Source organism: Geotrypetes seraphini, chromosome 1 (assembly GCF_902459505.1).
Source record: "Geotrypetes seraphini chromosome 1, aGeoSer1.1, whole genome shotgun sequence".
In the NCBI taxonomy this organism is placed as follows: Eukaryota; Metazoa; Chordata; class Amphibia; order Gymnophiona; family Dermophiidae; genus Geotrypetes; species Geotrypetes seraphini.
The window spans coordinates 210,982,246-210,998,615 of NC_047084.1; the positions used below are offsets into that span (position 1 = coordinate 210,982,246).

At 43.7% G+C, this 16,370-nt stretch overlaps 1 protein-coding gene across 4 annotated transcripts in view; it reads left to right on the top strand.

Annotated features, from left to right (window-relative positions):
- The window catches only part of KDR (kinase insert domain receptor), a 115,541-nt gene extending 101,741 nt beyond the window's left edge, over positions 1-13,800 (top strand). For 3 of the 4 annotated variants that reach the window (XM_033945291.1, XM_033945273.1, XM_033945300.1), the window contains 4 exons: positions 4,589-4,734; positions 9,631-9,727; positions 10,164-10,249; positions 12,638-13,800. In XM_033945291.1, coding sequence (XP_033801182.1) covers positions 4,589-4,734; positions 9,631-9,727; positions 10,164-10,249; positions 12,638-12,845 — 537 coding nt within the window. In that variant the 3' untranslated portion in view covers positions 12,846-13,800. The remainder of the gene's footprint in view (positions 1-4,588; positions 4,735-9,630; positions 9,728-10,163; positions 10,250-12,637) is intronic. The other variant, XM_033945281.1, reaches the window with a different exon arrangement.
- Positions 13,801-16,370: the final 2,570 nt, after the last annotated feature.

The window sequence follows — 16,370 nt, forward strand, 5'->3', positions numbered from 1 at the left end:
ACTTTCTTCTAAGAGGTATAGGGGTGTTGGGGTGCAGGGTGGGGGTCTGCAAGTTTGGGGGGGGGTGTCAGCGGGTTAAGGTTCACAGGGTATCAGGGGTTCCAGGAGGGTTTGGTGGGTGGAAGCAAAAGGGAGTGGGCATTCCTCCTGCTAGGCTACTTGAGGGGGGTCAGGAGTTTAGTGGGATTAGCGGCAGGAGGGAGTGGATATCCCTTCTGCCAGTCTTCAACAGGGGCAGGGGTTCTGGAGAGGGAGGGGGTAAATAAAGGACTTCAATAAATATCAATTGTCATTTTATTTGGACTGTGTATGGCCGCACCTGGTTTTATTATACTTCAAGCCCTGCATCTCTTAATAATTAAGGTGAGATCAATTGAGAGGACTTAAGGTGGAAATGACGATTGCACCTCTTCAAGGTCATTGACTGGAGATTCCCTGTAGGTTAGATCAGTGGTTCCCAACCCTGTCCTAAAGGACCCCCCAGGCCAATCAGGTTTTCAAGATAACCCTAATGAATATGCATGGAGCGGATTTGTATGCCTTTCACTTCCATTATATGCAAATCTCTCTCATGCATATTCATTAGGGCTAGCCTGAAAACTCGATTGGCCTGGGGTCCATTAGAACAGGGTTGGGAACCACTGGGTTAGATTATACTGTATTGTAAAAGATTTTACTAAAAGACAACGGTAACATGGATTTATATTTTCCTTTCTTGCCTTGAAATATACAAATATACAAAAGCATGATTTGCCATAAAATTTGTTTTTGCTTATAATGGATGATCTCTCCTAAATGATTAAAGCCCACTATTATAGCCAGTCAGGAAGCTAATCAAACCTGTAAAATGAATTTTATTATCTCCAGCTGTCATTTATCTTGAAAAACATAGAGCCGTAGATAAAGCTCATAGGGTAATTCATTTTACCAAAATCCTTTTTTGTTGCAATACCTTGTAGTCTACTTGATCTCTTCTTTTACCTTCATTTTTAGTGAACTAAGGGTCCCCTTTTCTTATATTTTCTAGACATCTGTCCATTAATTTGCTCCATTACTACCACCATCTCTGGGAGACTTTTCAATGCATTTACCACAGTTTTTGTTTAAAAGTATGAGCCCAATATTCATAAAATGCAGAGCAGTGTTGTCCAGAAAAACCTCAAGTTGGAAAAACTATGCAAATTGAAGTTTTTCCCATGAATTTGATTGTGCTTGATCAGAAAATAATTAAAAAAAATTTTAAACCCCATCCTGGGGTCCCTCAAAGCCAATGATTAAATGAAGCTCTGTTTTTTCTTAAAATTTGGTATTATTTTTGCTTAATGGAGAAAATTTATTGGCATTATAGCTATAACCATTATGTTTTCATACTCAGCAATGATACATTGATAAATAGACATTATATGTCAAGTCTGTTTTATTGAAAAATAACAATAAATCAGTACAGAAACAACACTAGAGTTTCCAATATTATTATAACAAGTGGGATCGGATTCCTTAAAACCCCACTAATACAGTGTTACAAAAGAATAGGAAACATTCTCCTGTCAACAAATAATGATAAAAATACATTTTATGCAAAAAATCTAGTAGTATTTTATTAAACAAACCTTCAATATCTGTACTTTAATGTGGAAAATAACAGAAATATAACATACTTCGCTAATAGCTAAACACGTACATTTTGGTGTAGTCATCTACCAATGGCGTTCCAAACATTCAAGCATTTGATGTCTTCTTGAGATAGTCAGGATAAAGCTTGCAATACTGTTCAACTCCTTCAACTTACAGCCTGTTTTACAAAGCCGCACAGCAACAGCCCTGAAGCCCTTTAAATTTCTATGGGCTTCGGGGCCGTTACCACGCAGCAGCCGCTAGCGTGGCTTTGTAAAACAGGCCCTTAGTGCACTGTGAGACCTTGTTGCAAGCTGGGCACCAACCCCAGATGTGCTTGTAAACTAATTAGTCATGAGTGGTAACGGACAATTATTGGGAGGGACATGGGTGGGTTACAGTCATTCCCAACATTTAGGTACAGTGTTAAAGAATACCGGGGGTTTGCATGCACCCAACTTTCATGCATACCCCCGGTATTTCAGGGGAGAGTGTGGCGCAGTGGTTAAAGCTACAGTCTCAGCACCCTGGGGTTGTGGGTTCAAACCCATGCTGCTCCTTATGACCCTGGGCAAGTCACTTAATCCCCTCATGGCCCCAGATACATTAGATAGATTGTTGTTGGCTGCAGGAGTCTGGAGCTAGACGCCACGGATGTTCCCTGGCTGCTGTTTCTTTTTCTAAAGTGGAGAAATGGTGAAACGAAAATCCAAGCTTCGGATTTTCCCTGACAAATCCTTACCAGCAGCAACGGGCCCGATGGACGCCTTCCTTCAGCGAGGGACGCCAACACAGCCAGAGGCTTTCTCGGCTGGGAGAGACACGCTGGCTGAAGCGTCGCAGCTCTCCCTCGAGGCAACATCTCTGACCCCGGAAGAGCGGAGTCCTCCGAGTCGCCCGGGGGCGTTTGTCCGATTGACTGAAGATCAAAGTCCTCCAAGTCCTCCGAGTTGCTCGGGGGCGTTTGGCCAGTCGACAGTGGAGGAAATGCACCAGGGTGTTTGCTCTCCAGGCATGCTGAGTTCGGAAGTTGGCTCAGTAGGAGGAGGAGTGAAGCCACTATTATCTGTGCATTCGGAGGAGCTGGGACAGAAACTTCCTCAGGATTTCCTGACATTAACTTCATCACCTGCTGAAGTTCCAGGTACTTTTTCACCAGAGGTTCTGGGTGCTGAACTGACACCAATGCAGAGGCCCAAGGTTTTCAATATGGAGGCAATTTGGGAAGCAATATCTAGTTTGCAAATCTCTTTGGGAACTCAAATGCAGCAACTTACTACACGTTATACCTCTGTTGTGTCTGAAAATTTGGAAATGAAAAATAGGATATCCAGCATTGAAAATAAAGTGGATGGACATGAAACTAGATTAAAAACAGTGGAGTCCCAGGCTTCGGTCTGGGTAAAAGACAGTGGAAACCTTAACTTTAAGGTGGAAATGTTGGAAAATATGACTAGAAGAAGTAATCTTCGGATTATTAACTTCCCAAAATTACCACTTATTTCAGCGCAGGATACATTTAAAAAATATTTGAAAGAAGTTTTGAAAGTTTCCGAAACCTCCTATCCGCCTCTCACTAAAATATATTATTTACCAACCAGAGCATCTGTTCAAAAACCAAACCAGCGGAATTTGTCTGCTGATAGTTTGGATTTGACAAATTTCCTGGAGAGGACAGGTGAAGAGATACCGGCAACTGCTACGCTATTTGTACAATTTGCTATAGATGCTGACAGGGAATGGATGCTTAAATTGTTTTTCAAGTTTAAAGATGTTCCATTTATGACTAAAATAGTGAGAATGTATCCAGACGTGTCACGAATGACCCAAAAGAGAAGAAAACAATTTCTTATTTTGAGACCAAGGGTTCTGCAGTTAGGTGCGACGTTTGTACTCAGATTCCCCTGTAAATGTGTAATAACCTATCAAGGGAACAGATTTATTTTCTTTGAACCTCAGCAGTTGACAAAATTTATTTCTGCTAAAGAGCAAACTTAAATTCTTGAGAGAAGTTCAGTCTCAACCTGCTCAAGTATAAGGTTTTTGGTTATGTTCTCTCCCGCTACCATTTTCATTTTTCTTTGTACTATTTGATTAAGATTTCAGCAATTTTAAAGCTTTCTCCCCCATGGATTGAGGTCTAACGATACAAACCAGTAAAAATTTATTTTGTGTTTAATGTTATGCCGTATGAGAAAGGGAAAAATTTTGCCTTGATTCCTTTATTTCAATTGTAAATGTTCATTATTACCTATTGTCTCATTTTAATCTTTGAACTGACTTGTATTATTTTCTTGTTTTGACTAATATTATGTCAATACTATAAAATGAAAATAAAGATTAAAAAAAAAAAAAAAAAAAGATAGATTGTGAGCTCACCGGGACAGACGGAAAAATGCTTGAGTACCTGAATAAACCCATGTAAACCATTCTGAGCTCTCCTGGGAGAGTGGTATAGAAAATTGAATGAATAAATAAATGCCAAGATTTATGACAAACAAAAAGGCAAGCGAGATGTCCAAAAGTTCAGCCAACAGGACTGTTCATTAAAAAGTTTCAATATCAAAATCACAGAACTGAAGGTTTTGTTTGTCACATATTGAGGCAAGAACTCTTCACTTCTTTGTTTGGTTTCACATGCCAAGGTTTATACCAGGTTCCAGCAGCAGTAAGTCCTGCCCAAAGTTGGGTTTGGGAATTTGTTCTAAGCGCTATTCTAGAAAAGGCATTCAGTCTGGAATATTCATTATAAAACAGCTCTTAGTGCAGATTTTTTCCTGGCACTTAAATTTGGACATCATTTGTAGCATTTATCCCGCATGTACATTTATGCATGCATATGGCTCACTAATGCAGGCGCCCAGTTAGAATTGTCCTTATAATTTATAGTTGAATAAAAATGGCCCTGCCTGCTATGACTTGTAATTGTCATAAAGGGGATATTGAACTTGTCTTTTTGGCTGTGTTATTACAGGATGGGAAAGACTACATTCCGCTGACAGTATCATTAAACATGGAAGAGGATTCTGGGCTCTCATTACCAACTTCACCTGTTTCCTGTATGGAAGGAGAGGAAATGTGTGATCCGAAATTCCATTACGACAACTCAGCAGGAATTAGGTACTGTGCTATATATGGCAGGCATTCTCTGGGGCCTCTAGGTAATTTCAAGGGTGTGGAGAAGACAAGAAAGAGACTTCAGCTATCGAGCCCTGTTTCCAACTGTAATTCTTGCAGTGCAATGATAGGGCTAAATCTGGTGCTTGTATGTAGCTGAAGTTCTCTGGCAGCCTTCATTCACACTTGAGGCCTTCTTGATAAAAGGACTTGTTTCAGTTCTGTGCATATAGAAGAAGAAATCAGTTTAGGGCCTGATTCTGGAAGCAGCGCCTGCTATGGCAGGCGCCTGCAAAATGGGTTCCTGCCGCGTGTCAGTTACAGTAGGTGCTGTGCCCATTGTGTCTTTTTTTTTTTTTTTTAATACATAGGTGTCTTAAATGTAGGCATTTTAAAGGCCTACATTTAAGGTGTCTGTCTCACGCCTATGGAGCCACATAGGGATGCCTACGGACTAAGACAACTTCCGGCGCAAGCCACGCCCATGTCAGCCTTTGGTGTCTGTAGGTGTCCCTATGTGCCTCCTTAGGTGTGAGACAGCCGCCTAAGAATAACACCTACATTAAAAAAAAAAAAAAAAGTGTATCCTAATTGGTTTGTTAGATGGCGGTAGGATGTCTAACTTCGGTACGCCGTTTGGAGAATGTGGCCCTTATTGTATACTTTTTGGGCTTGCGAGCTACTTTTTAAATGACCAAGTCAAAATGATCTACCAACAATAAAATTAAAAAAAAACACAAAGCACACTGTACGCATAGAAAATGTTAATCATCATTCCTATTCCAGGGTTTTTCAAAGAGGTCAAAGCAGATGACTCTATGCACTATCACCTCAGTAACAACCATACAAAAATAGACAAATATACCCCCCTCCCTTTTTACTAAACCACGATAGCAGTTTTTAGCGCAGGGAGCTGCGCTGAATGCCCAGCGCTGCTCTTGACGCTCATAGGCTCCCTGCGCTAAAAACCTCTATTGCAGTTTAATAAAAGGGGACCTTAGTGTAAAATATAGACAGCAGATATAAATTCAGACACATTTTGATCACTAAATTTAAAATAAAATCATTTTTCCTACCTTGGCTAGTGATTTCATGAGTCTCTGGTTGCACTTTCTTCTTCTGACTGTGCATACAATCTTTCTTCCCTTCTTTTAGCCTGTATGCTTCCTCTCCTCCAGACCTCATTCCTTCCCCCAACTTTTCCTTCCTCTTCCCTGCCCTTTCTTTCTCTCTGCCTCCCTTTCTTTTTTTTTTCTGTTTCTCTTCTTTCCTTCTGTCTCCCTGCCTGCCCTTTTTCTTTCTTTCTCCCTGCCCTCCCCCAAGCCACTACCACTGCCATTGCCATCGGGGACCAGGACCCAAACACCACCAATAACAGGCCCCAAGCTCTCCCTGCTTCGGCCAACCAGCATTCCTCTCCCCGACGTCAATTCTGCCCTCGGGAAGAGGAAGGCTGATCAGCCCAAGATCGTGATCAACCTATTGGGGGAAATGCTGCCGGGTCCTGCCTTTGCGGAAACAGAAAGTAGGCAGGACCCGGCAGGAAGAAGAACAAATGCTTCACTAACCTGTCTCCCGAATTAGCCCGTAGCGAACGCTTGTTTCAGGGCTCTCAACATGTGCGTGCCGGCTTCCCTTCTCCCCCCCCCGGACATAACTTCCGGTTTCGGAGGGAAGAGAAGAGAAGCCGGCACGCACACGTTAGAGCCCGGAGCATAAGTTCGCTACGGGCTGAAATCTCCAAGCCGGTTTTTTGTGAGTTTTTTAATGTTCAGCAGCGGCAGATGACAGCTGGGCAGACCGCCCAGCTAAAAGGCCCTAGGGAGAACACTGGAGAGGAAGGCTGATCGGCCCGTAGATCAGGACGGCAACACGAGTCTATCACGGAGCCCGTCACCTTACAGGTCATGGACCTGATGGGCCGCTGCGGGAGCGGACTGCTAGGCGCGATGGACCTCTGGTCTGACCCAGCGGAGGCAACTTCTTATGTTCTTGGTTGGTCTGAGAACTTTCCAGCAGCCCCCTGTAAGGATATACACCATGATTCCTGAGCTACTGGTCGATCGCGATCGACCTATTGGGCACCCCTGGTATAGGGTCTTTAGAAGGTTTCTTAGTAAAAGCAATCTGAAAAGAAACAGTTGCTATTGGCAAGATTATATGATCTGCTGTAAAATTCACTCTGCCTTTTAAATGCATTTCTATTTTGTATTACAATAGAATATATTGATATTTTGGAGAATGTTTTTTGAGGCTGTACAATTCGGGGCAGTTCTAGAAAATATATGTACCAATTACATGACTATTTCATTAGAATTATGGCATATAACCCACCCCTAGCCTTCACCTAGTCTCTTTCCCTTCACTTGGCTTGGCTGCAGAAGAAACAGCAGGATTCTTGCTTCCCCACCTTGACTTGGTTCTCTACAAGCTTGAGCCATGAGATGCAGGAAGTTCTGGTTCATCTTGCAGTATTAAGCCATGTGATACTTGGAAACACGAGACCAACCTAAACTTCTGACGCTGTGAGGCTCAAGCTTTCAGAGAGACGAGTCGCAGTAGGGAAGAAGGAATCCCACTATATATACCACAAGAATTGCCAAGCTTCCGAAAACCAGAAAAAAGCACTTGGCAGGTTGGGTTCTGGCCTGTGGGCAGCAGGTTGGATAAGCCTGCTATAAAGGATTGTAGGTGTCTGTGTTTCATTATAGAGTAGGCACCTACCAAGTGCCCAGTTATAGAATTGCTCCTCCCCCAATGCTCTGACTAACAGAAACCATATAAATGTCACAAAATAGATTACAATTATTTTGTTAGTTTGATTGATGCTGACTTCACAAAGCCCCATTTGGCAATGACACTGAGCTAGCAATTGTGATGCCCAGGTCAGGATGCTCATAATTCTCCCAGTAGTTTACAACAGGTTTTGCAAGCATGGAGCTTTTTGTAGAATCTGTGAATGGACACCAGGACATACATGTGCGTTTGCTGGCATGTAGAGCAGGAGGATAGATTTGAAAAACCTGCACGTGCAGGACAAAATTGAAGGGCATAGAGAGAGTAGAGAGGGACAGATTCTTCAAACTTTTGAATAATAAAAGAACAAGAGGGCATTCAGAAAAGTTGAAAGGGGACAGATTCAAAACGAATGCTAGGAAGTTCTTCTTTACCCAATGTGTGGTGGACACCTGGAATGCGCTTCCAGAGGGCGTAATAGGGCAGAGTACGGTACTGGGGTTCAAGAAAGGATTGGACAATTTCCTCCTGAAAAAGCGGATAGAGGGTATAAATAGAGGATTATTGCACAGGTCCTGAACCTGTTGGGCTGCCGCGTGAGCGGACTGGTGGGCACAATGGACCTCAGGTCTGACCCAGCGGAGGCATTGCTTATGTTCTTATGTTATGTTCTTAATTATTATGTATGTTACTGTGTAACCCGTTCCAAGCTCCTTAAGCTGTTCCTCTTTCCTTCACATTATTCTATTTCAGCTACACACTTTTCTTTTCAATGATATGAAATGAAACAAAAAGTGTCAAGAAAAGTGTGGAATTACTTGAAAGTTTCTTGACTCCACATCATTCGCTCCCTTCCGTTCTTTTACCTTTAAATATTGTAGTTCTCCCCTTCATTTCAGTTTTGTCTGTGGATTGATTTTGTATTATTTTAAACTCCTCTTTTTTATCTTTGTAAACCGCCTAGGCAGTATATCAAATTTTTGATAAACTTGACACTTAGGGCTCCTTTTACTAAGGTGCGCTAGCATTTTTATTTTCTCAATTTTCTATACCGTTTTCCCAAGGGAGCTCAGAACAGTTTACATTAATTTATTCAGGTAAACAAGCATTTTTCCCTGTCTGTACCTAGGGCAATGGAGGATTAAGTGACTTGCCCAGGGTCACAAGGAGCAGCGTGGGTTTGAACCCACAACCCCAGGGTGCTGAGGCTGTAGCTTTATCCACTGCGCCACATACTCGCCACACAGCAGATTAGCGCGCATTAGCTTAATGCTGGCGTTAGCATCTAGTGTGCGTGGCATTGTAGCGCGCCCTATTCCACGCGTTAAAGCCCTAACACAGCTTAGTAAAAAGGAGCCCTTAAACATGAATAAGGGGGCACTCGAAGAAATTAAAAGGGGACAGGTTTAGAACCAATGCCAGGAAATTCTTTTTCACTCAGAGGGTGTTAGACACCTGGAATGCACTTCCAGAGGTTGTAATAGTAGGACAAAGTACCCTACCGGGCTTCAAGGAAGGATTGAATAATTTCCTGAAGGACACGGGGGTTGAGGGATACAGATAGAGGTAGAGATAAGGCTAAGGGGATTAAAAGGACTTAGACGCCAGTCACCTTCCAGGTCATGGACCTGATGGGCCGCTGCGGGAGCGGACTGCTAGGCGCGATGGACCTCTGGTCTGACCCAGCGGAGGCAACTTCTTATGTTCTTGGTTGGTCTGAGAACTTTCCAGCAGCCCCCTGTAAGGATATACACCATGATTTTTTTTTTTAGCCTGATGGCTTGAGCATTGTGGGAAGGTACCTGTGTGATGACTTGATCCATTCAGTTCAGTATAGCATGGCTTGAATGTTTGAATCTCCTCCACTGCTTACACACTGTCATCGACATGTGCCTGAGATTATGTTGGTTAAGAAAGTGACCTTTAAGGCAAACATGTTAATGCTATATATGATATTTGGGATAAGAACTGCTTATAAGTTGCTGCTTATAAATTTATGACTGGGATGTATCTGGTTTAAAATGTTGCATTAATGGTGAGATATTTACTTTTCCCTGCAAAACTCTACGACCAAAAGTAATGGGTCTTGTTAATGCCTGCCTGATTAAAAGAGCGCTAAAAATTGTTTGTTTGGTCAGTGTGTCTGTGTTTTTCTCATTGCAGTAGATACCTTCAGGGCAGCAAGAGCACAAGCAGGCCTGTAAGCGTCAAAACCTTTGAAGATATTCCCATCGAACCAGTGATCCGAATTGTTCAAGATGTAAGCCTTTTTTAAAGCCATTGCGTTTATGTTTTCTTGTCTAAAATCAAAATTTCATCTAATATCGGAGTGGACAAGCTCAGTCCTCGAAGGCTGTAATTCAGTTGAATTTTCAAGATATCTACAGTGAATAAGCATGAGCTCTATTTGCATATAGTGGAGGTAACGCATGGAAATAGAGCTCATGCACATTCGTTGGGAAAATCTTGAAAACCCAACCGGGTCATGGCTCTTGAGGAGCGAGATTGCTTACCTCTGATCTAGTAGAACAAACAATGCTGCTGTCAGTGAGCAGCTGGTTTTGGTGACATTTTGCACCTCTTAAAATTAAAGCATGAATTTACAGCCCTGATGAGTGGAGGAAGAAATATAGATAGAAGTATAATTGGAGGAGAAAAGCACGCATTTTACCACAACTTTATTTGCTTTTATATAGGACAACCAGACTGATAGTGGAATGGTTCTTGCATCGGAAGAACTCAAAACCCTGGACAACAGAGAAAACCAATTAATACCGTACAGGTAACAAACAACTGGCCACAATAGGCTTCAATCAGTGATTTTGTGAGGCAGTTTAGATTTAACAGCTTTTTTGGAGTCACGGGTGTAGTCACGGGTGGGCCTGAATGAGCTCAGGCTCACCCAACAGCAGCACACTGCAGCGGTAGTTGGCGGGGATCCCAAGCTCTGACATCTGAAGATCTCCCCGAAGGTGCCAGAAACTCCTGCACTTTGCTCAGCAGTTAGAAGCTGCTTTCTGGGTCTCCATCGTTGGTACTCTGTGCATGCTCGGTTTTCTCACATGCGCAAAAACTGAGGGTGCTGGCATTGGCAGCGTAGGAAGGCACTACCAACTACAGAGCTGAGTGCAAGAGTTTCTGGTGCTATTGAGGAGATCTTCAGCTGGAAGGGCTTGGGGATCCCCACCTGCTCAGGTACTTATAATTTCTTGAATCTGAGGGGCAGTGCCCTAGGGAGGAGGGGGGAGCACCTTGGGGTAGACGCAGGGGTGAAGAGCACATTTAGCACCCCCCTTAGACCCACCTCAAATCTCTGGCTAAGCTGCTGCAGTGGAGGACATTCAAAATTGGGCAGCTCTTGGTATCTTTTATTTTTTAATCAGATAACATTGTAACATAATAAATAGCTGTAGATAAAGACCTGAATGGTCCATCCAGTCTGTCCAACACAAATCTTTTCTATGATTAATCAAGTTACGTGTATGGATTTTTCATGATGTCTGAGGGGCGGGGGTGGGGGGGTGGGGAGAAGGGGCAGACCACCCAAGATCTAGGTCACTGTCTGGGTGGGGGTGCTGGTATCTCTCATCTTCTCTGCCCCTCCTCTGTTGTGCGCATGCCTTCCCTGCTCACCGTGCCTCTAACTCTTTGCCGGCACAAACAGGAACTCCAACTTGCTGCTCTTGCCGGCCTCGATTCTCCCTCTGAAGTCACTTCCTGGTTGTTGGACCAGGAACTGGCATCAGAGGGAGAACCACATCCGGCGCGGGCAGCAGGTTGGAGATGCTGCTCACACCGGCAAAGTTAAAGAGGTGTGGGGGAAGTAAAAGGGGTGCGTGTGCAGCAGGGGGGGTGGGGAAGGAGCTGGAGGGGGGCAGAGAAGAGGGTGGGGGAGGGTGCTTCCCATCCTCGCTAAGCCACTGTCTTGCTGGCCTGTTCTTGTGCTTTTCTACAAAATGTTGAATTAAATTCTTATATAATGCTTTCTTTGATCCTAAACAATTGAGATTGTTTCTGGATAATAAGAAAGGTGAAAGATCCACTGTAAATAAGTGAAGTGATGCTCCTTTATGATATGCCACATCTCTGCTGTATGTTTAGAGCAGCGGTCTCAAACACGCGGCCCATGGGCCGCATGCAACCCCCCAGGGACTATTTTGCAGCCTGCGATCTGTCCTCTCCACTTCACAAGTTTTCCGATTGTGGAGAGGACAATCGCGTACAGACTGCGACTGCTGTAATTGGACTTGCAGAAGTCTCTCTGGAGGGAATGTCGGCAAATGGCTCGCGACTCGCCTAAAGCAGGCGTCCTCAATCTGCTTCCCTTCCCGTCTCACTGCCCTCCCCCAAGCCACCGCAATCGGAGAACAGGCCAGCGCCGAAGTCTTAGCTCTCCTTGCTTATCTTCCCCAGCTCGGAGCCGACCAATTCTCGCCACCCGACGTCAATTCTAACGTCAGGGAGGAAGTTCTGGGCCAGCCAATCACTGCCTGGCTGGCCCGGAACTTCCTCTCCGACTTTAGAATTGACGTCGGGTGGCGAGGGGAAAGGAAGGAGGGAGGGAGAGAAAGGAAAGAAAGAGATGTCAGACCATGGAAATAGGGATGGAAGAAGAGAGAGACAGAAGGGAAGGGAAGAGATGGAAACGTAGATGGATGCAAGGCAGAAAGTGAAGACGGAGAGAAAAACAGTCAAAGGACAAGAAGGCCCTGGAAACAGTTAAAAGCACAGAAAAATCACCAGCCAACATAGGTAGGGAAAGAGTTTTACCTCATGCAAAGTTGTCATTTCTTTAATAAGACATTAACTATTTTTTCTGCGGCCCTCCAAGTATCCACAAATCCAAAATGTGGCCCCACTAAGAGTTTGAGTTTGAGACCACTGGTTTAGAGTGTAATATTTGCTCTGCCAGTAATGGCTTGATTCTCTTCCTTTTTGCATTATCTTCATTGTTTTGTATTATATTTACTCCCAGTTCTGGGACTTTATAAAAGGGTCACAGTGGTTCTGTTTCCTTTGCCTTTTTTTTTTTTAATTGTTGAGATTGTGTTTCTCCCTGTTTCTGTTTAAGGGTTTCCTTGTATTGTTACAGTATGTTAAAATGATAATAATATTTGTTTTAAAAAATGATTGAGGTGAAGACAATGATACTGGTATGTTTCTTTTGTAGTGGACTGGTCCCCAGTAAAAGTAAAGAGTCTGTCACGTCTGAGGCCTCACATCAGACAAGTGGCTACCAGTCTGGCTATCACTCCGATGACACGACTTACTCAACCGAAGAGACCGAGCTGCTCCACGAGAAGAAAAACTCTCAAGGCTGCTGCGTACCAACAATTCAACAAGACAAGGGGATTTCTTTCAATTCGTTTTCTGCTTAGATAACTGGAAATCACAGGAATGCTTTTTTCGTGCCTTGCACAGTGATCATGCTGAAGACAGGACTCTATAAAAAGACCTGCAGATAGGCAGTTTGGTGACTTTACCTTATATGTAATACTACTACTATAGATAGTAAATAGTATTATTCACTAAATTGTTAAACGCACAAAATTCAAAGATGTGTGAACAAGAAGTCAGCAGCCTCTGTGCTGAAGAGAGAATACCACTGCTTTTTCTACACATATATTTTTGTATGGTGACAAATGTCTTGGTTATGGACTTAGGACTCTATTGACACTGAGTGTCTGTTATCTAGTAGCTGAAAGATTTCAGGTGAACGTACCACTCGGCACTGCATAAGCTTTTCTTGTTTATTATTGGATAAACTTGAGATCCAGCTTTCGGTTTCTTTTTAGTTATGGTGACTGTTATTTTGATCTGTTGTTGTTTAGCAGGGAATTTTGGGGACCCCCGTCTGTACAGTATGAAAGGAGACCCATGAAGCTCTGTTTAAACCTTTTCACTGAAATATGCTCAGGGTTGTTTGCTCTACTTCTGATGAGAGTACAGCTATCGGATGGGATGATTTGTGGGGTACATTGTGCCCAGGCAAGTGGGTCAAATTTGGATGTGTGAGCACTGAAATAACTTAGCCATGAGGACCAGTGGCCACTGAAGACTCATTTGCTCAGTATTTGTACTGATATATTTTAATATTGATCAAAGGACATCTAGCCACATGCTAGTTCCACATGCACTGATCATCACTAGTGAACTGGTGATTTTATTGCACAGAGTACAAACATCTGGAAGTGACTTTTAAAAGATCTGTAATAAGTGAAAGCTTGAAGGCATGTACTTTTACTGTGTTATAACCAATGTATGTTTTGTAAGATAGTATTTGGTATTGAAATCATAAGAAAAACAAACTACAGCATATATGTATAGCCTGTATATGTAGAAATAAATGTAATATATAGTTATAAATTTAAAAAAGTAAATATTATGTATATAGAAGAGCATTGTATGAACTGCTTTATATCAGTGTTTTTTGTACAGTAGCATAGCAGTGGTTTTAGAAATTACTAGCCTGAGTATTTCATTATTAAAGAAATGACAATTTATAAATTTGTATATATGGTTTATTTATGTCTGGGAGTCCTCATATCTTAATATGTTAGCTCTTGCCTGAGGCTAGCTTAAGTTGAGGCTGGATGTGGGGACAAAAATTAATTCCTGTCCTCTCCCTGTCTCTGCATTTTCATTCACGTCCCCTCCCCATCCCCTCAGTGAAGTGCGTATTTCATCCCCTCCCTGTACCCACAGTATTAACTTTCTTCCCCGCATCTTCCCACTAAAAGCATTGTGCACATCTACCACGGTACTAGGGAGACGCGTATGGCCACCTAAGTCCGCCTAAGGCTACTTTTGGGCCAAGTCATGCCCACGCCTAGCCTTAGGCGAGCTTAGGCGGGCTTCTGCATCTCCCTAGAATCCCAGAGGCACCTTCAATTTAGGTGGCCTGCCTCAGGAGGTTTGTTTTGTTTTTAGAAAACGTGCGTCCTGAATAGCTGGATAGGCAACAGTTGGTTGCCTACAATCGGGACGCCATTTATAGAATCCGGGCCTTTACTCGTATATATATCTATATACTCCTATATATATATATAAACACTTGCAGGGAAGTTGGAAAGAATGCCATACTCTGCATGCTTTCTCTACTTATTCGTATGTAGTTTATAGCTACTCTAAATAAAATTCAGATATTCAATATTTTGTGCAGCTGAAAAAGAATACTGCTCCCTGTATAAGGTGACCATATGTCCCATTTTCAACAGGACATTCCCGTTTTCGGACCGACCGTCTCGTTGTCCTGACGCACCGCTTCAGGACCACCGAAATGTCTCATTTTCTGGGACAATCACTTTCCCTCCCTGCCGTGCCGATTCAAACCCTGGGCCGCCGCCGCCACTGCTTCTTGAGGATGTTCCGGGCCAGCCAATCGCTGCATGGCTGGCCCAAACTTCCTTTCCGATGTCAAAATTGACATCGGGAAGAAGGCAAGAAGCAGTGGCGGTGGCCCAGGATTTGAATCGGCGCGGCAGGGAGGCAGACTGGCAGGCAGCGGCGGTACACGGACAGACAGGAGGGCAGGGGGGTTGAATCCACGTGGGGGGGTTGAATTGTGGGGGAGGGGGGTTTGAATCAGGCACTGGAGGGAGGGAAGGAGGTAAGCAGGCAGGCTGGCTTCGGGGGAGGGACAAAGGCAAGGGAAGACAGGAAGGAGGCACTGGGGGCACTAGGGACACAGGACAGAGGCACTGGGGACATGGACATGGGAAGGAGGCACTGGGGGCACTAAGGACACAGGACAGGCACTAGGGGCACTATGGACATGGGAAGGAGGCATTGGGGCACTATGGACATGGGAAGGAGGCACTGGGGTCACTAAGGACATAGGACAGATACTGGGGGTACTATGGACAAGGGAAGGAGGCACTGGGGCACTAGGGACACAGGACAGAGGCACTGGGGGCCCTATGGACATGGGAAGGAGGCACTGGGGGTACTAGGGACATGGGAAGGAGGCACTGGGGCACTAAGCACACAGGACAGAGGCACTGGGGGGACACTATGGACATGGGAAGGAGGCACTGGGGGACACTATGGACATGGGAAGGAGGCACTGGGGGCACTAAGGACATAGGAAGGAAGGAGGGAGGGAATAGAAAGGAACAATGGTTGGGCCTGAGTGCAGAAAGAAAGAAATGAAAGAAAGGATACACAGTCAGAAGGAAACACAACCAGACTCATGAAATCACCAGACAGCAAAGGTAGGAAAAATTATTTTATTTTCAATTTAGTGATCAAAACGTGTCAGTTTTGAGAATTTATATCTGCTGTCTATATTTTGCACTATATTTGTCTATTTTTCTATAGTTACTGAGGTGACATTGCATATTTTAAAGTCATTTGCCTTTACATCTTTGAAAACCCCCCAAATATAAATGATAATTAACATTTTCTCTGCGTATAGTGTGCTTTGTAGTTTTTTTAATTTTAAGGTTACCGTTATGAATTAATATGAAGATATTATGTGTACATGAAAAATGAATGGAAGAAATTGGGAGCGGGATTGGGGCTAGGGCAGGGTTGGGGCGGGGCTAAGGTGGGATTTGGGCAGGGCTAGGGCGGGATTGGGGGCGGGACTGACAATTAATAGATGTCAGACAGGAAACAGAAGGTAGGAGTAAAGGGACACTACTCTGACTGGAAAGGGGTCACAAGTGGTGTCCCACAGGGGTCAGTGTTGGGACCGCTGTTGTTCAATATATTCATAAATGACCTGGAAACAGGGACGAAGTGCGAAGTTATAAAATTTGCGGACGACACAAAACTCTCCAGTAGGGTCAGAACTGTTGAGGAATGCAAAGATCTACAAAGAGACCTGAACAAACTGAGCGAGTGGGCAGAAAGATGGCAGATGAGCTTCAATGTTGAGAAATGTAAAGTCTTGCATATAG